Below are 21,245 nucleotides of genomic sequence, written 5' to 3'. Positions count from 1 at the left end.
CGGACGAGCGCCTGTCCGCGGACGAAAACTGGGTCCGAGACCGAGCATCCTCGCTGCTCTGATTCGCTGAGTGGTCGGTGATCGCCGGCCGATATACCGACCCTGGGAGATTGTTGCTCTAGCACGGTCGAAGTTACTTCAGAACGACGGGACACATAGTGTCGGTCTCGCGCCTAGAAAAGGCCGAACAAAAGGCGTATAAAGAGGGTCCAGCCGAGTCCAGGGGTTGTCAGGATGCACATTCCATCCTCCGCATTCTGTGCCCTCCCACAGCCTCTGTGCAGCATTCTGACGGCGAGACCCCGCAATGTCTCTCCAAATACGATCAGGGGGGCCGTATCCCCCCAAGTCCGCTGGGTTGGGCGGCGAGCCGACGACAGTTCCCGACATCCCTGTCTGCGGTGTTTTCATGTTCCTCTATCTCTGCTTCGCCGTCGCGAACATGACCATCTTTCAGCGGAACCGTCGGCGGGGAAAGAAGTTCGTCCTGTCGGCGGTACTATTCGGTTTCTGCATGGCCCGGACAACGACACTGGTACTGCGCATCGCTTGGGCGACTCGACCAACCAATATCAAACTCGCCATCGCGGCGCAGGTCATGGTCAATGCGGGCGTCTTGATCGTCTACATTGTCAACTTCATCTGCGCTCAACGCATTGTGCGAGCAAGGCAGCCAAACATCGGCTGGAATCCTATTCTGCGAATTGGCAGTAGGGTACTATATGGTTCGATCGGAGGTGCGCTGGTCATGGTGATTACCGCGATGGTCGTCTCGCTGTACACCCTCAACCCCCACACCCTGAAGCAGTGTCGGGACGTCGAGCTCGCTGCGCTTACCTACCTGCTTACCTTCACCTGCCTACCGATCGTCCAAATCGCTGTAGCGCTTTTACCACCTCGTTCCAAGGACCAAGAGACGTTTGGTGAAGGCAGTGCAAGAGGCCAGGTGATCATCATAACCCTGTCTTCATGTCTGTGTATGCTCATCGCCGGCTTCAAAGCCGGTGCGATGTGGAGCCCTCCGCGCCCAATAACCAATCCGGCCTGGTACGACTCCAAGGCTTGCTTCTTTGTCTTCAACTTCACGCTTGAAATTCTCATTCTCTTCCTCTTGACCCTCACCCGGATCGACAAACGGTTCTGGGTTCCCAATGGTTCCAATCAGCCAGGCGATTATACGCGACTGCGAGAACAGATTCCGTTCCAGTCAGAGATGGAACCCACACATTTTGGCCCCGATATTGCCAAGGAAGCCAACTATCGTCCACGGATCTAAGCAGATGCGGCCTTTTGCCTTGTATATAATCAAGTAGAACCCCCACGCTCTTTTAGAGTCGGCGTGGCATGGTATATAGAATGTATATGTATAATCATACTTATCTGTGATTGCCACGATCTGCTTAACTGTTTGAGATATAATGTCGTCGCGTCTTCTCTGGAGGGCCTTGCAAGGGTTCTACAGTCACGGCCATGGCCATACACAAGCTGCATGCTGATCGAGTTCCAACTTTATCAAGACGGCGAGTCCCGCTCTGTGGGAGTTGATAACCACGATTCGCTTCTGCATAAAGGTGGACACGAAATTCCGAGTAGTTTGCTTACCTGCAATGCAACGACAAGGCAATAGTCTTTAACGCCGTTATTTTCCCAGGCTCATGACGAATAAGGCATAGACTCGGGGCCTTGGGTTAACAGCAACGGCAACTCGAAACGGATCCAATCCAGATACGCATTTCCTGCGAGCAATCCAACAGACGACAGGGACGGAGTTAATCAGTTCGAAACACTACCTACTGTTCCCGGGCTATTACAATCATCGCGCCATTCATATCCACAGTGCAATACCACTGACCTTGTCACCCTCCAAAAGAGTAGTGCATTCCCTGGTTTGTACAAGGCGCACGCCTCGCACATGATGAACGTTTCTTCGAAGAGTCTCTCAAGCAAGAGATTATAAGGCCCTACAACTAGGACCCCAACAACTATACCACTAACACTAATGACGTCTTCCTTCCGAAGATCCTTAAAAGCCAGCATCGACCAATCATGCAGTATGCGTATGTGGGCGGCAAATTAAGCGATGACCTTTCCGCGTGGATTACTCGACGCATTAATGCCACCGAGAACCAGCCTGTGGACTCTGTTGTCTATGACACTGCTAATGGGCCGGGCCCGAACCAGTTCTTTGCAACAGAAACTTCATAAATAAGCTGCATATTAATGAGTCGAGTTCAGAGCATGCCTTGGTCGTGGGGTAGTAGTAGTATTTTGTATTCCACATGCGCCAAGATCCTGAATTTCCTCGGCTCTAGCTTCGGTTGGAACTACAATGTGACAGCCGCTATTATTGCGGGGCGCCTTGATTGCCTTCCCAAGGAGTTGGCGGTGTTCATCAAGGCCGAGCGCCGGGGCGCCCTGTTGATCTACCCCTGGATATGAAACCCCCCGCCTAGATCGACGCCACTAGACGAGATTGCGAGCTGGCTAGTCGCATCCATCACCAGTCTACTGTAAGATGTGCATCTCGCCTGGCTGCGACAATACATAGTGGCGCATAGGCCATGTTCATCAATTGCCCGAAAGGTCCACCTACGGTACTGTCGACGTCGATTCTGGGGCAAGGTAACCGATGGTTCGCTTCTGCGTGCCTAGCAAGCTTGTGTCATCGCGCCGCGCACTTGATTGCATTTACTCTCTTGGGAAACAGAAGTGACACTCCGCGTGGAAATGGATGTCTTTCTCCACCTGGCACTTCAGGGATTCCGCACATTCCTTGGTCGGGCTGATTACTCCGATGGGTTTGTTTACAGCCGCTGGAACCCGTGGCGCATCCCCTAGTGGCTCATTTCAAAGGGATCCTCGACTCAGAAAGGCCTTATAATATGTAGCCCTCCCTGTTGCGCCTCGTCTTTTCCTTCTGACCGTCGGATCGGCTCTTTTTAACTCCTCGGCCCTCTGCACCCTTTGTCCGATCAAAAGGCTACGATCCATCACCGGTAGCCCCTGACGGCAAATCACAGTTGCACCTTGCCTAACCAACAAGCATGAATTTCATCCGGAATATTCTTCTCGCGCTGGGGGCGGCGCCGGCAGCCGTGGCAGCTGGTGGTGACGGCTTAGAGTCGTGTCTGAACTCCGCAGTGACTGGAGGCGGCAGTGTCGCTTTCCCTAGCGACCCGTTCTACCAGATATCGGATGTGAAACCCTACAACCTGAATATTGCGGTGACCCCGGCTGCTGTGGCCTTCCCTGCGTCATCGGCGCAGGTTGCTGCCATTGTGAAGTGTGCCGCAGACCGTGGATACCATGTCCAGGCCAAGAGTGGTGGTCATAGCTATGGCAACTATGGTATGCTGAAGCATGTGCCGGATTAGTTTGACGATAACTGACAAAGTCTTGTAATAGGCCTCGGTGGAACGGACGGAGCGATTGTTGTCGACCTCAAAAACATTCAACAGTTTTCCATGGACAATACTACATGGCATGCGACCATTGGAGCCGGTACTCTGCTGGGAGATGTGACGCAACGTCTTTCTGATGCCGGAGGACGAGCGATGTCGCATGGAACTTGTCCACAGGTTGGCTCGGGCGGACACTTTACAATTGGTGGTTTGGGCCCTACCTCGCGACAGTTTGGTGCGGCTCTGGACCACATTATCGGGGTTGAGGTGGTGCTGGCCAATTCGAGCGTTGTGTGGGCCTCCGAAACCGAAAACCAAGATGTTTTCTGGGCCATCAAAGGTGCTGCGTCTGGGTATGGAATTGTCACCGCATTCAAGGTCCGGACTGAGCCCCAGCCCGGCACCGCCGTGCAATACACCTATTCCCTGGATATTGGCACCGCGGAAATGCGCGCCACCCTATTCAAGCAGTGGCAAGCCTACATGTCCAACCCGGACCTGACCTGGAAGCTGGCATCTACCCTCACTTTGCTTGAGGAAACCCTGATCATCACGGGTACTTTCTTTGGGACTATGGAGGAATTTGACAAGCTAGGCATTGACGACCACTTCCCTGGTGCCAATGGCAGTGCCGTCGTCATTGAGAGCTGGCTGGGTCTGGTCGCTTCCTGGGCGGAGGACGCAGCTCTGGAGCTAGGAGGCGGTGTTCCAGCGAACTTCTACGCAAAGTCGAACTCGTGGACGAAAGACACCTTGATGTCGGACGAGACAATCGATAAGCTTTTCAATTACATTGAGAGTGCAGACAAGGGCACCCTTGTTTGGTTCCTGCTGTTTGATTTCCAGGGTGGTTTCACCAACACTATTCCCACCCATGCGACTTCGTACGCACATCGCGATGTTCTCTTCTGGCTGCAGTCGTATAGCATCAACTTGCTGGGACCTGTCTCGCAGACGCAGATCGACTTCCTTGAACATGTCAATACGCTAGTCAGCACCGACGGTGCTCCGTATGCTGCCTACCCGGGCTATGTTGACCCTCTCATGCCCAACGGGCCTGAGGCTTACTGGGGCACCAACTTGGAGCGACTGCGCCAGATCAAAGCCGAGATCGATCCCAACAATGTGTTCCGCAACCCGCAGAGCCCTGCTCCGGCGTCTCAATAGATGTGTGTCTCGATGATTGCCCGTTGTGGATAATGATGTATATACTACGTCCTTCCTAGGTATATATTTTAATTTTAAGGTCTGAATAATGGACCTGTGGAGAACAAAACTCTACTTAATGGGGGACATAGGCCCAGCTCTATCTGACGCCCAATCTATTTGCAACTACGCTCGTAGAACATTCCGTCACCCACTGGGTGATGACTGGCCTTGCAGGGAAATGGAAAGTTTTCCCAGTATGCTGTAGATAGCGGGCTTTGAGTCAACCATATTGTATTCTTGATCCGAGATCTCACCTTTATTCTTTCTGATGATGCACCTACCTAGTCCATTTAAGGCGAGGTGCACTGTTGGCTGTGCCAATCAACCACTGTTATGATCTTTGCTGAAATCAAGCTGATGTGGCTGAGTAGCTGAGAGAGTAGAAGCTTGTAGACTAATCTTGAGTGAGACTATAGACTAAACATGTTTGACACGTATAACAAAGGAAGGGTTTCAGCAAGAAACATTGGCATAGTATTGACTTTGCCCATGCGTTGTTTGTCTATTACACAGCACACCAACCCCTGCACTATATAAATCTCAGGAAGGCTTTCTAAATTTCAAGGAGGTAGACCTACTGTAAATTTGACTACAGAACTATTCTCCTGAGGCCCTCCGTTCTGAGCCACAGATGTGCAATCAACATTTCTACACCTATGCCCTCTGTGAGCATAGCTACCGCGGAGATCGCAAATTTTGCAGTGAAGCCGGCCTACCTTTACACCTACGTCAAAGATGTTCGGGATTTATGAAGGGTTCCCTACCGCGAAAAGGCGTACAGAATGAGTGGCGCGATGAGAGGCCTGGAATGTGTCATGAATGTTCTCTGGCTTTGAATGTTGAAAGGGAGGCTTGGTTTCGTGTGAGACAACACCCGTCACAAGGAAAGTAGGTCTTCTTAGAACAATGTTCTCCAGGCTGGTATTTGGATTTTGGATGAAATTGCCTTCAGTGCTATAAACGTCAAGTTTAAAAGATTTTTCGTCTCTACTTAGTGATTACACGAGAGTTTTGAAAGCTCCAAGATCAATTCCTTTCAGTAATACATAATGGCGGCCTGCCATGCCATCTGTCGTAGGTCAAGAACTATATATTAAGAAAATGTGCAGCACATCTCCAAGTCGAGGTTATCTTTCCCTCCAGACACCTCCAGCCAGTATCTCAATCCTGCGAGCATAGAGATCCATCATATGCATTACTGGGTCTCCGAAGACCACTCCTCGCAGCTGAGCGTCATTAATAACACACGCTTCAAAAAGCTGTCGACGCGGCAGAGGAGGGGGGCCATCTGGTTTTCGAGCTGGTGCAATTATAGGACCATTCAACGGACCCCGGTCTCGGTCACGAAGCAGAACGAGTTTGCCTGCATTGGCTAAAGTGGCGGGAGGAACGTGCCAGTAATTTGGTGCCGGGGCAATCTTGTAATCCCGAGGCCGATAGAGGGTTAGCCTTGGAGCAGGCCTAACGTACAAATCCAGCAAAGAGACAATGTACGCCTTATCAGCACGAGTCACAGGGTCACCCTCATTGATGAACGAGAGAAATAAAGACTTCGATCTGGGGAAACCTGATGAGAGTGGTTGCTGTAGCGGGCGAATAGAGATAGGTGGTGCCCCGAAGGTGACACAATGAATAGACCTGAAGCAACCGCGGAGATGAGTGAGGTCAGATTGCACCATTGGTGATTCGGATAGAATATGAAGATACAACAGGCTGGCCACGGCTCCGCCAGCGGAGTGACCAGTGATCAGAAGCGAGTAGGACATGCGAGAAGGGTCTTCAGCTAGAAGAGCCCGCAGGTGTGCCGCGATGGGACCAACCATTTTGCGTGCCACAGATAAGAATCCAGCATGACAATAGTTGTGGAGGTCATCAAGAAAACCAGCAGGGGATGTTGGCGCCGTGTGGAAATTGACGGCCCAGTCAAGGAAGCTCTGTGTGCCACGAATGGCGAAGACGATCGTATTCAGATCGTCAACGGGCAGAGACTTTATGACCATGGCTTTGGTGCCCTGGCGCCAATCAGAATCAACATAGGCATGTCGCTCTCCGCCTACAGGCCCGTCGTATACGCGCCGCGAGTACTGGGCTGCGAGTCGGAGTAGAGGATAGCTCGGTATAGATCTAAATCAGATATTAGCTCGGTCGATCGGGTTTATTTGAATAGACGTACAGCTTCAGCCGTGGAAGATTGGATGGCATGCGCGAGTTTTCGTATAGATATACTTTGGAGAAATAATCCACTGATCCAGATCTGTTCGGCTTTTTGCCTGACTTGTGGAGATTTTTCAAATCTGTACGAAATGGAAGCGAGCACCCCGCAACTGGACCTTGAGTCAATAGCTGGTTGACCTCTTTGATATACTTGACTTACGGATATCCCTTTCCCTACCACCAAAGGAGCCCATATCGATCGACGTAATGACCTCGTCCAACACACGGGACGGGGCATCTCGCAGGTTCACGCCATCTCCGATGCTTCGATGAATCAAATGGTCGAGGTCCGAGATTGTGGCATTGGCCTTTCCAATAGTGTGGCTTAGAATACCAGAGATCGGATGATTGAAGGTAGAGTTAGTCCATTCTGTCAGACCAGATAGTGACGTTGGCAGAATGGCCGGCTGAACACTAGCAGTGGGTAGAACTAGAGGTGCCGGTACTTGTGGTGGAGGTAGTTGAGCCATAGAAGCTGCTGCTATCTGACCACGGTTGAGGTACGGATGAGATGACGCGAAATGTGAGGCACATGGGAGGACTTCGACAGAGTGAGGGCCACTCGGAGCCGCGTAGATTCGTCTTTGCCGAAAATCATCGTACTCTCTGCATGGATCTAGCGCAGATTGGTCTGAGCTGTACGCCCGCCTCGAGCGTTTCGACAGCCCGAAGACCATTATAGAGCGACTGGGCGAAGACAAGAGATGAACTTGATGTGAGCAAATTCAACTCTGTGGGGTTGGTCCATCTCAGCACCACTGGGTTCAGCTCGGTTGGATCAGCCAGATACGAGACCCTGAAGCTGTCGCTGATTTGTAGATGCTGGCCGCGAGACCACCGCCACAACGCTGGATGGCGACGGGTCAAAGCGCAGCACCGCCTCAACAGTGAGCAAATCGGAGGTCCCATGGCGGTGATCGACAATCCGATGCTCGATTGTGGGATGCTTAAGGTGAGAATGGACCAGAAACAGATCCAAAATACGTTCTTCCCGGATTTTTCTTAGAAATAGCAAGAGTATGGGTTTAACAGAATAAATTCATTCTTTTATAGGCTGTTTGATAATTTTGATATCATGAAGCGCAGGCCCGAATAAGTACATCGCTTTTTGCCCGAGTCAACGCCGGGGGAGACCTTTCAACCCTACGGTTCCATTTATTCTACAGCGTCGGTGATACAGCCTTGGCTGGCATCCTTGACATTTCTGTGGCACATATCAGAACTTAATCTCCTAATTGGAAAAAGGGACAGGGGAAACTAACCTGGCGTATTTGCCGAGGGTACCTCTCATGGTAAGACCAGTCTCAGGCAGCGTTCCAGCCGCCTTACGGGCCTCCCACTCCTTCCGTCGCTCAGCAAGCTCAGTCTCGGGAACTTCAAGGTCGAGAATACGCTTCTCGGCGTCGATGGTAATGATATCGCCATCGTGGACCAGGCCGATGGGGCCACCTACAGCAGCCTCAGGGACAATGTGACCGATCAGGAAACCGTGAGAACCGCCGGAGAAGCGACCATCTGTAATCAGGGCACATGAGTTCCCCAGACCCGCACCCATCAGGGCGGAGGAGGGCTTCAGCATCTCTGCGGGCTATATTAGTGACAGTTTAGGTGATGGCAGAGCAGCACATACCAGGCATGCCGGGAGCACCCTTGGGACCAGTGTAGCGAATGACCACCACAGTCTTCTCCTCCTTCTTGATCTCGTTGCGTTCCAGCGCAGCGATGAAGTCATCCTCATCCTCGAAGACGCGGGCTTTGCCCGTGAACGCCGTGCCCTCCTTACCAGTAATCTTGCCAACACTGCCACCCGGGGCCAGCGAGCCACGCAGAATCTGGATGTGACCAGTCTTCTTGATCGGGTTGGACAGTGGGCGGATGATCTTCTGGTCCTCGGGGAAATCGGGATACTTCTCCAGGTTCTTTGCCATCGTCTCACCGGTGACGGTCATACCAGAGCCGTCAATCAGGCCCTCCTTGAGCAAAAACTTGAGCAGCGCGGGTGTGCCACCAATGTGGAACAGGTCAGCCATGACATACTTGCCAGAGGGCTTCAGGTCTGCGAGGAAGGGGATGCGGTCCGAGACGGCCTGGAAGTCGTCGATGGTAAGTTTGATGCCCACGGAGTCGGCAATGGCAATCAAGTGCAGGACAGCGTTGGTAGAGCCACCGGTGATGTTGACAACGACCATCGCGTTCTCAAACGCTTGACGTGTCAGGATATCGCGTGGGCGGATGTCCTCGGCCAGCAGCTTCTTGATCGCACCACCAGCCGCCAGACACTCCAGGTACTTGGCCTGGGAGTCGGCCGGGTTGGAAGACGATCCGGGCAGGGTCATACCCATAGTTTCGATAGCCGACGCCATGGTGTTGGCCGTGTACATACCACCACAGGCGCCCTCGCCGGGGCAGGCATGGCGGATGACGTCAAAACGTTGGGGCTCGGAGATCTCGCCAGTGATGAATTGGCCGTATGCCTGGAAAGCCGAGATGATATCAATATCGGCATTGTTCTGGCTAGCAGCACACCCGGGCTTGATAGTGCCACCGTAGACCATCAGACTGGGGCGATTGACGCGGCCCATAGCCATCAGCACACCGGGCATGTTCTTGTCGCAGCCGGGGATGCTAATGTTGGCGTCGTACCACTGGCCGCCCATAACCGTCTCAATGGAATCGGCGATCAGGTCTCGGCTCTGAAGCGAGAAGCGCATGCCCTTGGTGCCCATACTGATCGCGTCACTGACACCCACGGTGTTGAACTGGAAGCCGACCATGCCGGAATTCTGCACACCCTCACGCACCCGGTTGTTCAATTCGAGCAAGTGCATGTTGCACGGATTTCCATTGAACCACACCGATGAGATTCCCACCTGTGCCTTGTTCATATCCGCCTCCGTGAGACCGACCGCGTACAGCATGGCCTGGGAGGCACCCTGGGACTTGGGCTGGGTGATATGCCGCGAGACCTTGTTGAGAGCCTTGTCATCGTTCTGATAGCGGGAGAGGGTCGTGGAGAGAGTCCGACTAGAGAGACAGAGAGCAAAAAAAAGGTCAGTGGTTCTGTTGTCAAAGCTCAAGCTCTACTGCGACTCACACTGTCGCGTTTGACCGGGACAGGCTCCGGAGAGCCGCGGGCATCCGTGCCCGAGTTTGGGGCAATAGCATTGTGAAGATGTCGAGGTCGGAGGTGATTCACGCCAAAGACCAGAGGGAGGAGCACGAGATGACAATGCCGGATGGTTGCCGGGAATAATAATGCTGAGGGGAGGAAAAGCCGGGGTCCACAGAAAAAGCGGCGACCGGAGTTGGTGCCCTTGCTCCCCGGCCCCACGGGCCGACCACCCAATCCCAGGCGGGCGGTTGTCAGCACGAATTGCATATTATTACAGTGGGATGCCTGGGGATTATATTATGATAAATATTTTTTGCCAGGGTTTATAGTAGAGGTATTTCATTGATGATTCGTGATGCCTCAGGCAGAATCGAGCGTGACCGTATGAGCTTGCCCTAATTCGTTTTCTACAGGGCGGGACTGCTCCTTGAATTGTTTCTTACATATGGCAGGGTATAGATAACGCTATACGGCATAATCATCCGCGTTGAACATGCCATCATGGAAGCTGATGATACGATCCATGTCCATAAACTTGGGATCGAGAAACATCTGCGATATCATATTCAGATCACCAGTGCCGGTCTGATACTCGGACTCAAGGGCCGGAATCTGGCCATTCGGCACACTGTGTACTCTCTGCAAGATATCCGGCACCGAATTCTGCACTGGTGGCTGTTCCAAATGCGATACTTCAGCGGTATATCCCGATGGATCTATACAATAAAGCTCCTCCTGGACGCAGCGGGATTGTAGGTCTCGCAGCTTCTGCGCATACCGTCCTGCCAGGTCCGAGGGGAGGCGGCCCTCGTCATATCCCCTCCACAGCCTCGACATCTTGTCCAAACACTCCACTAGCGATGGGAACTCTGGTGCAAGGGCTGCTGATGGGTAATACTGCCAGTGGATCAGGAGAGCACGGGCAGCGGTGAACAGACAAAATGCCAACAGGTTCGCCACGGGGAGCCTTGCAGGCAGCGTCTTGAGGTAGTTGCGGGCGATGGCTGCAACCTCGACCGCCGCGGCCGAACAGGTATCCGCACTGCTGGCGCTAGGGAGACGGGCCGCAAAGGCCCAGCTGGGCGCGGGAAATGCAATGGGCTGGTGCAGCAGGATGGTGGAAGTGTTGTGCGAGACGTGGGCGAGGGTCAGATTGGGATCCATGCGGCTGTCCTGGCGAGCCATGTCGGCCTTCCATTTCTGCGGAAGTAGCATCTTCCAGTGGGTGAGGCGTAGGTCTAGCTCCTTGAAGCGCGTGAGCCAGCTGCCCAAATCATGCTGGTCGCGCATGTCGACCCGTTGCTGTAGAAAGTACGTGGAAACCTGGCTGATGGCCTCGGTCGTTTCGATCGAATAGGCATAGGCGCCCACCGTTGTCATGTTGATCGTGGGCGAGGGCTGAGTCGGCGAGCTCTGCCGGACTGGTGCCTTTGTTCATGTGATGGGTGTTGTCTTTGTTGGTATGACAGAGCTGGAGATGGAAGAGCATCACGAAATGGACGGAAGGCGATAGCCGAACACCTGGAATAAAGCAGATTTCCTTCCTTAGGTGTACTTTCAGTTTTTCTCTCAGAGTAATCAGTCCTATTCAGTCCATTTCACATTATGCCGTCTGATGTTGCGGTCTCATAAAATTATCTCCGCTGATACGCTAATACTACAGCAGCTCGCCTGCCGATTGTGCTAAAAGGGTAATTAATTACCAACTTAAATAATTAACTCATGTTCAACCAACACAGGCCTATAATAGACAATATCTCTTCATAAATAGCATCTTGTCGATCAGGGGCGGTTGTGGCGGTTGTGGATCAACGTTTGGGGGCAGCACGAAAATTCTAACACTTCTGTGCGGCTATTCTGTGCAATTCATAGGCGGTCGAAGAACATTGAGCGGGGGCTATTTGCAGCGTGGCAGCTGGAGGTAACGCGCTCTAATGTGTGCGGACAAGTGTGTGAGGAGGATTACTAAGGTTTGTAGATCCACTTGGGACGATCAATTGAGCATGTGTCTTTCTCTTGTCTCGTGGTTCGCCAGAGAGTTTAACATGTTGGGGGCGTCTATAGATCGATGCTTCCTACCAAGCGGTAATATAATCCTTCAACTAAGAATAGTATAGTCTACAACTCACCTTCTTGTTTAGGTCTTTCTTCCTACTCCGTACATGAACCGAGGGATTTGGGGGACCCTCATATTCGCCCTTTTCTAGTTCACGATGGTGAGCGCTGGCTTGCTATGAATACCTTTTGACTTGCACGTGGATGACTTGAATGGATGGAAGGTGATTTTGATAATAAGCTTGTTGGCATTCCTTTTATGGGACGGTACTATTGCAAGCAAAACAGTGTTGGTGGCAGAACCTATACCCAGACAACTTAGGAAGATATAAGAAGCCATTTTCACCTCTGTAAAATAATGCATTCCGAACATTATACGAGACCTTTGTTTCTCTAGCCATGATGTACGCCGATCCGGTTCTGCTTCTGCTGCTCGCATGCTGCCAAGTTTTTGTACTGGCCATTCCTCCACATGTAAACAAAGCACGCGCGATTACTTCGAATCCATCAGGTAGGATATGCTCAATGGCACCTGAGCAAACTTCTAATAAGGTCAATCTAGTGGCATCAGCTACCGTTACGCCAACATCGAGTCTTTCATGGTACCAGTTTGACTGCAAAGCACCGGCTGCTACGGATATCAACATGCCTGGTTACCAGCGCTGGACCGCGATGGACGGCCTTGGCGCGTGGGGTGATGCCAACTCCTACTGGCATGAACACGCAAGCGATGGCGTCTCATACTCCGAAGAACTATCTTACTTTTTCAAGGGACCCAGCAATATAAACTGTGGTATCCTGGCTGATAAAAACGGATGTGATGGGACTGGGTCCATTTCGTGCAATCAATGGAATCATCCAGCGGGATACTTCATTGTTTCCTCAATGATGCTCCTTGAAGATGTAAGTTTTCCCACTCCAGCCAATCATCTAGAAACTAATTGGACGTACAGCACTTTCAAAATCTCTATGATGCTATCCCTGACGCTCGTTCAGCGGTTACGGATCAAGTCCCGGATATTACTTCCACGTTTTCTCCTTCCACGACCGAGAATAGTTTCAAGTTTACAATAGATATTGGAATGATGGCATTGACTTCATTCCTCGCACCTTGGTGGAATATGTGTAGGCCATTGCATACCTCCCACTCGCGCCAAGTTGGACTAATCGAAACTCTTCTCTTACAGTTTTCAAAAGCACGGTACCGAGCGATTTGTTAAGTACATTAAAGGATACTTTCAATGGGTTTGTTTCTCAGACAGCCACGTTGTTAAAGGATGAATCGTCACTTTCGTATGTCAATGGCATCTACACAAAGAGTATTCCCAGCTAACGATACCACAGTGACCAAGTGCTTGGGAAAGAAAACAACGTCACTGGGCAAATCTACGAATTGACAGAAGGTTGGCAGATAGCAATCGATGGTACAGTGTCCGACCTGTTCAACGGGTCTGCCATGTCAATTGGAAGGCTTGCAAATGCTATTCAAGACGGAGCCTTCCTTCAAGAAGCAACGTTTCCTTCAAGTGTGGAGAATGAGGAGTTTATGAAAACTGCTCTCTATCAATTTCTGATCCCAGATGCCTGGTCATTATCTGATGAAGTCGTCTTCATCATGGATGGGGGCATCGACTGCACCGACAATGTCCTGCCGAGCAGTGTGTCTGCGGTTGACGAGTATATTGACTCAGACAGCACCCCACTGGGCGTTTGCATTATGAACCATGCATACTATCTCGTTGCAACTGATAGCATCCCGGCTGAATCCTGTGACGACCAAAACTTATACGGATCAGGATCGTGCACTAAAAACAAATTTGTCACTCCATATGGGGCGACACAACTCGACGGCTCAAGCTGGGGTTCCCTGACCTGGCAGGCCATGGTCAACAGGTGAGTGAGGATTGATGAGCCGTTTTGCTACGAAGTGGTCTGACATTGATTGCCTTATAGCTCTGTCCAGTCATATCTCAACAATGATAATCAGAACGGGTGGGCTACTCCGGACCCTACATCGATTGAATTTATCTGGAATATGTTTGACAATGGTGCGTCGACGCCTGGAATCTTCAATTTCTATATGTGCAGTGGAAGTGAGGCTTGGAACAACTGGGACGAGCACACCGTTCAGAACTCGGATGTCAAATCTGCGCACTACCCATGCAACTAAACTGAGAGTTGGATGCTTTAGGCCAAATTCTTGGCCCAGATACCGAAACAGAATCAGTTTTGTTGAATAAATTGTCAAATGAGATAAAAGGAAATCTGATTCTCACCGCTTGTTGATTCCGTAAACCTTTACGAGACACTGCGCGGAATATGTTGATCTCCGAAGAGTAATAGGAACCTGTCACCTGGTGGAAGGAGAGAAAAGTGTTCATGACTTGGTGAACATATTATTGGGTCCTTGTATGCTTTTTAAATGCCACGAAGCAGGGGTTTGGTTGGTTCGGACTACTTTCCGAACTGAATGGGATATCAATTAAGATTCATAGTGTCTAGCATGTGTAGTATGTGAATAGGGTATAACAACAGAAAAAAGCAGGTCTAGCCAACAAGAAAAAAGAAAGTCCGAATGCCGACATTCTCTTGGGAAATTAACACGCCTGACGAAAAGGGGAATAAAACATATGTATAATAAGAGAAGAAAAAGACACAGAAGAAGCGAAAGAGACAGCCGCTCAGTAGGAGACCCGCTCTATGGTACTTCCCTGTCACCTCTTTTCAGTCCATCGGGGATGTCCATTGCATCGCGTACCCACTCCATGGCTGCAATCTCATCGAGTGTTTTACGCCGAGTGTTGCGCTTCAATAGACCTTCGACACACTCCCGGGCACCTTCCAATCCACGGCCTTTCTCAGGATCCCACTCCTCGTCGTCGTCGGCATACCGGTACCACGCCCATTCACAGCGGGCGATACGGTGCGGCGTCCGAGCGCGTAGTTTGGCGGGATCACCGCGAGTGCCCGGGAGAACATCAAACGGCAGACGATTTTCCATGATGGCATAGAGCAGCACGCCGAGCGCCCATGCATCCGTTGCACGACCATCATAGGCCTGGCCCATCAAGATTTCGGGGGCCGCGTAGTCCTCGCTACCACAACGTGTGTGTAAAAGCGGGCTCTCCGGGGGCTCGGGAATGCGTCGTGAAAGACCAAGATCGCTGAGAGTGACAACAGCACGGTCGTAATGGCTCCAATCATCCACAGCCTCCATGGCTTGTTCCGGCATGGTGAGCAAAACGTCTAGAGGTACTGTGAGCGCACTTCTCGAAAAAGAGACACGGAAGAGACTCACTTTCGAGTTTAATATCCCGATGCACAATGTAGTGGGAATGCAAGTATCGCACAGCATCTACCAGCTCTGTGAAAATACGACGGATAAGGCCAGGCGACATGCGCCGAGGCCCCGAGGTTGCGTATTCGAATAGATCCCCCCGGGGCAATAGTCGAGAACCAGTAGAGCACGCTTCGCATCACTTCCATACGCCTTCAACTGGACCAAGGACGGGTGGTTGACTGATTTCAAAATGTCCACTTCACGCTTGAGCGACACCTCCAGCCGTTCCTCGTCCGCCCCACCAGCTGGGCCATGCTCAATGATCTTGATCGCGACCAGCTTCTGTGACACAGAGGGCTCCATATCGCTGGGCCCATCGGTCGGCCCATCGGTCGAGGGCGAAAACTGCGTACTAAGGCCCTGCTCCACTCTAGCTGCCAGACTGACTTGGCTGAATGTGCCTTGGCCCAAAACCCGTAGTTTTCGGTAAATGCGGGCTTGATCCGTACGAATGGAGCGCACCGAATAAATTTCTTCGGGGGTACTGAGCGGCGTCGGGTGACGGATGACTGGTTCGACGTCGCTGTCCCCATAACCACTCCCACTGCTGCGAGGAGGGCTCGGCGGGCGTATGGTGGGTAAGGCGATTCCTCGATGAACGGCCAAATATTGTTCGCGGTGCAAGGTATTGGATTTCGAATCAGTACTCGAGGACGATGTGATACCTGGTACACCTGCTCCGGAGACTGCGATAGGTCGCGGGGAAACAGACGGACGACCGGGAGGCACATAGTCGCTCAGACTGCGATTGCGACTATGTGTCGAGGTTGATTCCCTCCAAGCACGGGTTGGAACCGGCGACTCTCGCCCGGATTGCTCTAACCCGGTGTATGATTTGTTGCGAGGCCGAGTCGACGGGCCTAGCATCTGGGAGGAATCGCTGAGCCGCAAGCTGGACCCGCTCCGTGACGCCAAGGAGGACGTGCGTGAGAGTGATGGTAAGTCGCCCCTCCGCCATGGGGTCGAACCGCCGATAGGTGACGGCAGCGGGGTGATATCACCCATGGCGTTGAGTTGAGGGGATGACATGAGTGACGCGGGCGACAACGATCCGGCACTCGAAATGGGAGCCGCGAGGGCGCGCAGGCTCGGGGTACGATGCGGGAAGCTCCCCGACGACAAGCTGTTCGAGGCGAGGGGATCGGATTCTTTGCCTGAGCTGGTCGGACGGACGCTGGGCAAATCGGTACGGATCTGAAGCTCTGGCAGCGGCGACGCGAACTGGTACTCGGGGTGCAGTACGGAAGGCGCGAGTTCGTCTACTGAAAGGGCCGACTGAAGCAAGAGCGTCTCCGGGGACCTGGTACGGTCGCCATGACTGCTGCTGGGAGCGGCATTGAGGGAGTCACGGGGCGAGTAGGTCAAACCAGACCTATCGGCCGGCGTACCGGAGTCGGCAGCGACCATCGAGCCAAGCGAGTAACTCTGTCGCTTGGAATGCGCTAGACCGCAACCGGGAAGACCGCGACGCCGCGAAATGACAGCGGCTCTACGGTTGCTCGATGAGCTGCGATAAATAATGGAGGGGTGAGAAGACGAGCGGAGAGTTCAGGGTCCGCTCGTTCAGCCTCCTCCAGGCCCGCTTGTTTTTGCCGTTAGCGCGGAGGCCCGTTGAGGGCCAACAGGTCTATAAATAGCGGGCGCGTGGACAGGACAGCATGTAGAGTGGGCGTTAATTTATGCCAGTGCAACAGCAGAGCAGAGCGCCCCCAGTGTGGGAAGACACAAAAAAGAGGTTGGAGATGCGCAAGACGAAAAAGAAGAGAGTCAGAACAAGTTCGCGGGGAGCGGGTCAGGTGACTAGCTGGATCACCCGATGGGGTAAGCCGAGTGGGCGAGAACCCCCCGAAAGGGGCAGGCGTGGGGAAGTATGAAGTACAGGTCAACTGCATCGGATGGAGGGTTGTATGCAGCCACGCTCCTACTCCCGTCTACCACTTGCCGGGGATGCTGTTCCCCATGGGGAAAGCACAGGGCCCATCTTCTGCAGTCCCGCCCTTGTCTCGGCTATACGAGGCTAAATTTAGCTGAGAACAATCGAGGTCCAGGATCACCGCTGTCATGCAAGAGGCAATCGCAATTGCTACGGGCCTACGCAAGATCGAGTAACACAACGATTTCACTACGCAAAACTGAAAAACAACATGCAATCTAAAACCGATTCTCCGGGAGAATGAGCTCTCCAGCCAGCTGGCCATAGGCTCCCTCGACTTCGCTGACCGTCCTTCCCTGCACCCAGTAGCCCTTGCCATTACCCGACTCAGCCACGGCCGCAGCCGCAATGGCCCACGCAACATCTTCTGGGGAGCTTTTCAGCGTGTCCGGGTGAGATGCCGCCTCCAGACCCTGGACCATCGATGTCAAGGTCAACCATGGGGCAACCCAGGAGATGGAAATCCCCGACTGTGCGACCTCGCGAATTTGAGCCGTGCTGCGGACCAGCCCCAGCACCGCATGCTTACTCGCCGTGTAAAGCGGTTGCGAGGATACAGGGACATAGGAGGCCGCAGATCCAACGACCACGATCCGGCCTCCGCCGTGGCTCTTCATGTAATGGATTCCGAGCTTGAGTCCAAACACAACCGAGTTCACATTGATGTCGAACAGTTTTGTCGAGGGTCGTTGGAGACCGTGTACGGTTTGCTCGTCCGCCAAATAATTGTGTAGAACTTGCGAGTTCATTTGGGCGTGGGCGTCGGATGCTTGCAGCAGGGCGATCTCAGGGTTGACGGCCGCATTGCAAACTAGCAGGTCGACCGGGCCAATTTCACTGGAGACTCGGTCGAACAATGCCACCTGCTGGTCCCAGTCACTGACATCGCACACGTGATATGTTGATTGAGGGCCGATGGCTGCGCAGGCACTCTTCAGGTCTTCTTCCCGCAGATCCACTAGGACAACCCGGGCTCCATTTTGTGCAAGGAGGGAGGCTGTCGCAAAACCAATACCTCTGGCGGCACCGGTGATTATGGCAACTTGGTTGTTTATGGCCTTGCGCAACGTATCTTGGCTAGGTCTCGGAGTGGCAGACATTTTCGGAACTGGTAGGATTGATGGTGATATTTCTGGCTGACAATGGGGCTTGCAATACTAGCCTTATATAATAGTTACCAACAGGTTCTCCTCTCGGGCCCGGCATCTTCTCGTTCCGTTTCAGCCGAATCCACGGGTAATTAAAACCCTGTAGGCCTGTCTTGCCAATACTCTAGCTGCATACGGCGATAACCCTATAAATCGCTGTTCATTTTCGTCATTCTTTTTATCTATGGACATACGCCTAGAAACTCGACATTGCTTTATGACGGTTAGCCACTACACGACTTGTGATACTAGCCGAGGGAGCCAGTGCCTCAAAGCCATGAGGCAGCCCCGGATAGATATGGCACTCCGTTGGGATGTTGGCGGCCAAAAGTCGATGCACATACTCAATTCCCTCATGGACAAAAATGTCCAACTGCGGGCAGTCCAGGTAGAGAGGAGGCAGCCCTTCCACACTCTGAACTCGCGCAGGCGCGGCGTAGGGCACCACTTTATGTGTGCCAACGTCCGATCCTAAATAGGCAGTCCATCCAGTGATATTATCGTCCAATGTCCAGAAGGCCAGATCACCAGCGTGGTTAGTCACTGTGCGATCATCCAGCATGGGATACATCAATATCTGCTTTGCCAGCGGCGGTGCAAGAGTATGATCCCGCGCCTTGAGAGCCAGGGCTACAGCCAGCCCTCCTCCAGCGCTTTCCCCCATGACCGCAATGCGAGAAGGGTCGATTGAGAGCTCCCCTGAGTGCTCGTAAACCCATTGTAGCGCCGCCCAGCAGTCATCGAGTGGAACAGGATACGGGTGCTCAGGTGCCAGACGATAGTCCACAGTGAGGATCTGCACACCGGTCCGTGCCGTTGCGATAGCTAAAGGTTCCGAAGTTTGCGCTGCGCTCAGAGCGATAAACCCACCGCCGTGGATGTGAACAATTGCCGGCTCTCCTGCTTCTCGAGTCTCGCGCCTGGGTCGAAAGTGATAAATCGTCACCTGGTGGCCGTCTGGTGCAGGGACGCGATGAGTAAGTTTCTCGACATTGTCTGGTAGTTCGAAATTCTCATTTGTCATGGCTTCCATCATGGCCCTTCTGGTTGCAATGTCGTGCACGGCGGGTCTCGGTGTTTGGGCCAGTTGCTGCAACGCAGGGCCCGCCAGGCTGGCAAATTCTGGATCATATTGCAAAGACATTTTAGATATGCAGCAGTAGCAAACAGTAGAATAAAGAGTCGATGGACAGGACGTGAGCCGTCTTAACTAGATCCTTCCGTGCCCAAAGCCCCTCGGCAGTGGAGCTTCCGGTCCCTATGCCTTCGTAATTTCTCCAATCTTACCGTTCCGGATCCACTGCTAATATTCCCACCCGTTTCGGAGCCCATGGTCATCTTTGTCCGTTGTTGTTGTCGTGGAGGCAGATTGTGGGGCAGCTCTTTTAGGTAGGCCACAGCGAGGAACCCGCGTGGTGGATAAGCCCTAACTCAACGCTTGTACCACTCGGAATCTCTCACTTCAGCCAGTTAATAATAAGTACAACCGCTAGTTACATGCACCAGGTACACACGCCATGGTGGCCCCCCATATTCCGAGTTTTGACGATCTGCCGCCCGTCGAAGGCATGCCCCAGGGTTGTGCTTGGGGTGTTTTCGATGTGGACGGCACAAAGGACGTATATGGGACGCTCAATCTACTCACCCCGGAGGTCGTCCAGGAGGCTGCCACAGAAGTCCATCAGGGTGTCTCGATTTCGCTGAAGTGAGTTACTGCCGGAAACGGACATCACGATATTAGACATTAACTTTGCTTAAATAGTTGGCCTATCGGGAGCATCAAAATACCAAACTTTTGGCGAAAAAGCCTCTCGCATCGAGTTATGAAACTGGAGGACCAGCAGGCCGGTCGTCATCTCGGATTTGACGACGAAGTAGGTCTGGCGATTCCTGTCGCTCAGAACAAGCGCTTATATTCTCTCTAGGTCGAGTTCAATACGCAAGCCAGCAGCCAGTGGGATAGTTTGTGTGCGTGCCATCTCCCAAACTATTGATTGAACCCAAGCATTAACATGCCCCAGGTCATTTCCTTCATATTCCCACTGGGAAGGCGTATAATGGAGCCAAACCGACTGTAGAAGCACTGGAGAATTCGACAGAAGCTTCCCAGAAACTTCCAACGATAAACCGTAAGACCTGGTTTAAACGTTTGTGACAGGTTGAATACTCTAACCCTTATCCCAGACTGGCACGACCGGGGTTGCATAGCGGGCCGAGGTGTACTGATCGATTTCAAATCCTACGCCGAAGCGAAAGGGGTCTCATATTCGCCATTCTCCGGTTTTCGCATTGGCGTTGCCGATATCGAGGCTGTAGCTGCCTTCCAAGGAGTAATCTTCCAACCAGGAGACATTCTGATCATCCGATTCGGCGTTACCGAAGCACTAGATAACATGACAGGTGAAGAACAGGCCGCAGCTTTCGGAGGTACCCGCTACTGTGGCATTGAAGGAAGCAAAGACACGGCCAAGTGGCTTTGGAACAAACATTTTGCAGCGGTTGCTAGCGACAATGTTGCAGTTGAAGCCATGCCACCCATAGTGGACGGGGAAGAGAAGCCGCCAACGCATCTTGTTCTACACCAGTGGTGTCTCAGCTTGTTTGGTCTTCCGTTGGGTGAGCTGTGGTATCTTAAGGATCTGGCTGAGAAGTGTAAAGCAGCTGGCCGCTACAGCTTCTTTTTTACCTCGTGCCCCTTGAATGTGCCTGGCAGTGTAGGAAGTCCGCCAAATGCGCTGGCAATCTTGTGAGCCCAAGGAGGTATATTATGTATTATTTGACTTCAACGATAGAGCTGAAGGTGGAGACTCACAGGTTTGAGATGGCCTGGATA

The 21,245-nt window shown here is 52.5% G+C and overlaps 12 protein-coding genes across 12 annotated transcripts; 5 read left to right on the top strand and 7 right to left on the bottom strand.

The window, feature by feature from the left end:
• Nucleotides 1-307: 307 nt before the first annotated feature.
• N7474_003556 (uncharacterized protein) lies at nucleotides 308-1,276 on the top strand (the record flags this gene model as incomplete). The annotated part of the gene is made up of 1 exon (XM_057194971.1): nucleotides 308-1,276. One exon carries the CDS (start codon nucleotides 308-310, stop codon nucleotides 1,274-1,276), a length of 969 nt encoding a protein of 322 aa, XP_057056326.1.
• Nucleotides 1,277-2,046: 770 nt separating this feature from the next.
• N7474_003555 (uncharacterized protein) lies at nucleotides 2,047-2,439 on the top strand (the record flags this gene model as incomplete). Its single annotated transcript, XM_057194970.1, has 2 exons — nucleotides 2,047-2,180; nucleotides 2,313-2,439. The coding sequence occupies 2 exons, from the start codon at nucleotides 2,047-2,049 to the stop codon at nucleotides 2,437-2,439; spliced, it is 261 nt and encodes an 86-aa protein (XP_057056325.1).
• Nucleotides 2,440-3,044: 605 nt separating this feature from the next.
• Nucleotides 3,045-4,568, top strand: N7474_003554 (FAD-binding oxidoreductase; the record flags this gene model as incomplete). The annotated part of the gene is made up of 2 exons (XM_057194969.1): nucleotides 3,045-3,348; nucleotides 3,406-4,568. The coding sequence occupies 2 exons, from the start codon at nucleotides 3,045-3,047 to the stop codon at nucleotides 4,566-4,568; spliced, it is 1,467 nt and encodes a 488-aa protein (XP_057056324.1).
• Nucleotides 4,569-5,737: 1,169 nt separating this feature from the next.
• On the bottom strand, nucleotides 5,738-7,501 carry N7474_003553 (lipase family protein; the record flags this gene model as incomplete). The annotated part of the gene is made up of 3 exons (XM_057194968.1): nucleotides 5,738-6,734; nucleotides 6,784-6,934; nucleotides 6,985-7,501. The coding sequence occupies 3 exons, from the start codon at nucleotides 7,499-7,501 to the stop codon at nucleotides 5,738-5,740; spliced, it is 1,665 nt and encodes a 554-aa protein (XP_057056323.1).
• Nucleotides 7,502-7,979: 478 nt separating this feature from the next.
• ilv3 (dihydroxy-acid dehydratase ILV3) lies at nucleotides 7,980-9,989 on the bottom strand (the record flags this gene model as incomplete). Its single annotated transcript, XM_057194967.1, has 4 exons — nucleotides 7,980-8,028; nucleotides 8,087-8,405; nucleotides 8,455-9,848; nucleotides 9,919-9,989. 4 exons carry the CDS (start codon nucleotides 9,987-9,989, stop codon nucleotides 7,980-7,982), a joined length of 1,833 nt encoding a protein of 610 aa, XP_057056322.1.
• Nucleotides 9,990-10,401: 412 nt separating this feature from the next.
• On the bottom strand, nucleotides 10,402-11,316 carry N7474_003551 (fungal specific transcription factor domain-containing protein; the record flags this gene model as incomplete). The annotated part of the gene is made up of 1 exon (XM_057194966.1): nucleotides 10,402-11,316. One exon carries the CDS (start codon nucleotides 11,314-11,316, stop codon nucleotides 10,402-10,404), a length of 915 nt encoding a protein of 304 aa, XP_057056321.1.
• A 1,077-nt stretch (nucleotides 11,317-12,393) lies between these two features.
• Nucleotides 12,394-14,161, top strand: N7474_003550 (glycosyl hydrolase family 71-domain-containing protein; the record flags this gene model as incomplete). The annotated part of the gene is made up of 6 exons (XM_057194965.1): nucleotides 12,394-12,502; nucleotides 12,554-12,894; nucleotides 12,945-13,116; nucleotides 13,179-13,284; nucleotides 13,336-13,884; nucleotides 13,945-14,161. The coding sequence occupies 6 exons, from the start codon at nucleotides 12,394-12,396 to the stop codon at nucleotides 14,159-14,161; spliced, it is 1,494 nt and encodes a 497-aa protein (XP_057056320.1).
• Nucleotides 14,162-14,689: 528 nt separating this feature from the next.
• On the bottom strand, nucleotides 14,690-15,223 carry N7474_003549 (uncharacterized protein; the record flags this gene model as incomplete). The annotated part of the gene is made up of 1 exon (XM_057194964.1): nucleotides 14,690-15,223. The coding sequence occupies one exon, from the start codon at nucleotides 15,221-15,223 to the stop codon at nucleotides 14,690-14,692; it is 534 nt and encodes a 177-aa protein (XP_057056319.1).
• A 123-nt stretch (nucleotides 15,224-15,346) lies between these two features.
• N7474_003548 (Calcium/calmodulin-dependent/calcium-dependent protein kinase) lies at nucleotides 15,347-16,738 on the bottom strand (the record flags this gene model as incomplete). The annotated part of the gene is made up of 1 exon (XM_057194963.1): nucleotides 15,347-16,738. The coding sequence occupies one exon, from the start codon at nucleotides 16,736-16,738 to the stop codon at nucleotides 15,347-15,349; it is 1,392 nt and encodes a 463-aa protein (XP_057056318.1).
• Nucleotides 16,739-17,482: 744 nt separating this feature from the next.
• Nucleotides 17,483-18,364, bottom strand: N7474_003547 (uncharacterized protein; the record flags this gene model as incomplete). Its single annotated transcript, XM_057194962.1, has 1 exon — nucleotides 17,483-18,364. One exon carries the CDS (start codon nucleotides 18,362-18,364, stop codon nucleotides 17,483-17,485), a length of 882 nt encoding a protein of 293 aa, XP_057056317.1.
• A 244-nt stretch (nucleotides 18,365-18,608) lies between these two features.
• N7474_003546 (alpha/beta hydrolase) lies at nucleotides 18,609-19,556 on the bottom strand (the record flags this gene model as incomplete). The annotated part of the gene is made up of 1 exon (XM_057194961.1): nucleotides 18,609-19,556. The coding sequence occupies one exon, from the start codon at nucleotides 19,554-19,556 to the stop codon at nucleotides 18,609-18,611; it is 948 nt and encodes a 315-aa protein (XP_057056316.1).
• Nucleotides 19,557-19,929: 373 nt separating this feature from the next.
• On the top strand, nucleotides 19,930-21,162 carry N7474_003545 (cyclase family protein; the record flags this gene model as incomplete). The annotated part of the gene is made up of 5 exons (XM_057194960.1): nucleotides 19,930-20,117; nucleotides 20,175-20,286; nucleotides 20,338-20,380; nucleotides 20,434-20,541; nucleotides 20,597-21,162. The coding sequence occupies 5 exons, from the start codon at nucleotides 19,930-19,932 to the stop codon at nucleotides 21,160-21,162; spliced, it is 1,017 nt and encodes a 338-aa protein (XP_057056315.1).
• Between the last annotated feature and the right edge of the window lie 83 nt (nucleotides 21,163-21,245).

This window comes from Penicillium riverlandense, assembly GCF_028828495.1.
Source record: "Penicillium riverlandense strain IBT 135883 chromosome Unknown utg000002l_segment0_segment0, whole genome shotgun sequence".
NCBI lineage: Eukaryota > Fungi > Ascomycota > Eurotiomycetes > Eurotiales > Aspergillaceae > Penicillium > Penicillium riverlandense.
Note: the sequence above shows the minus strand (reverse complement) of the source record. Positions and strands in the feature narration are given on the sequence as shown.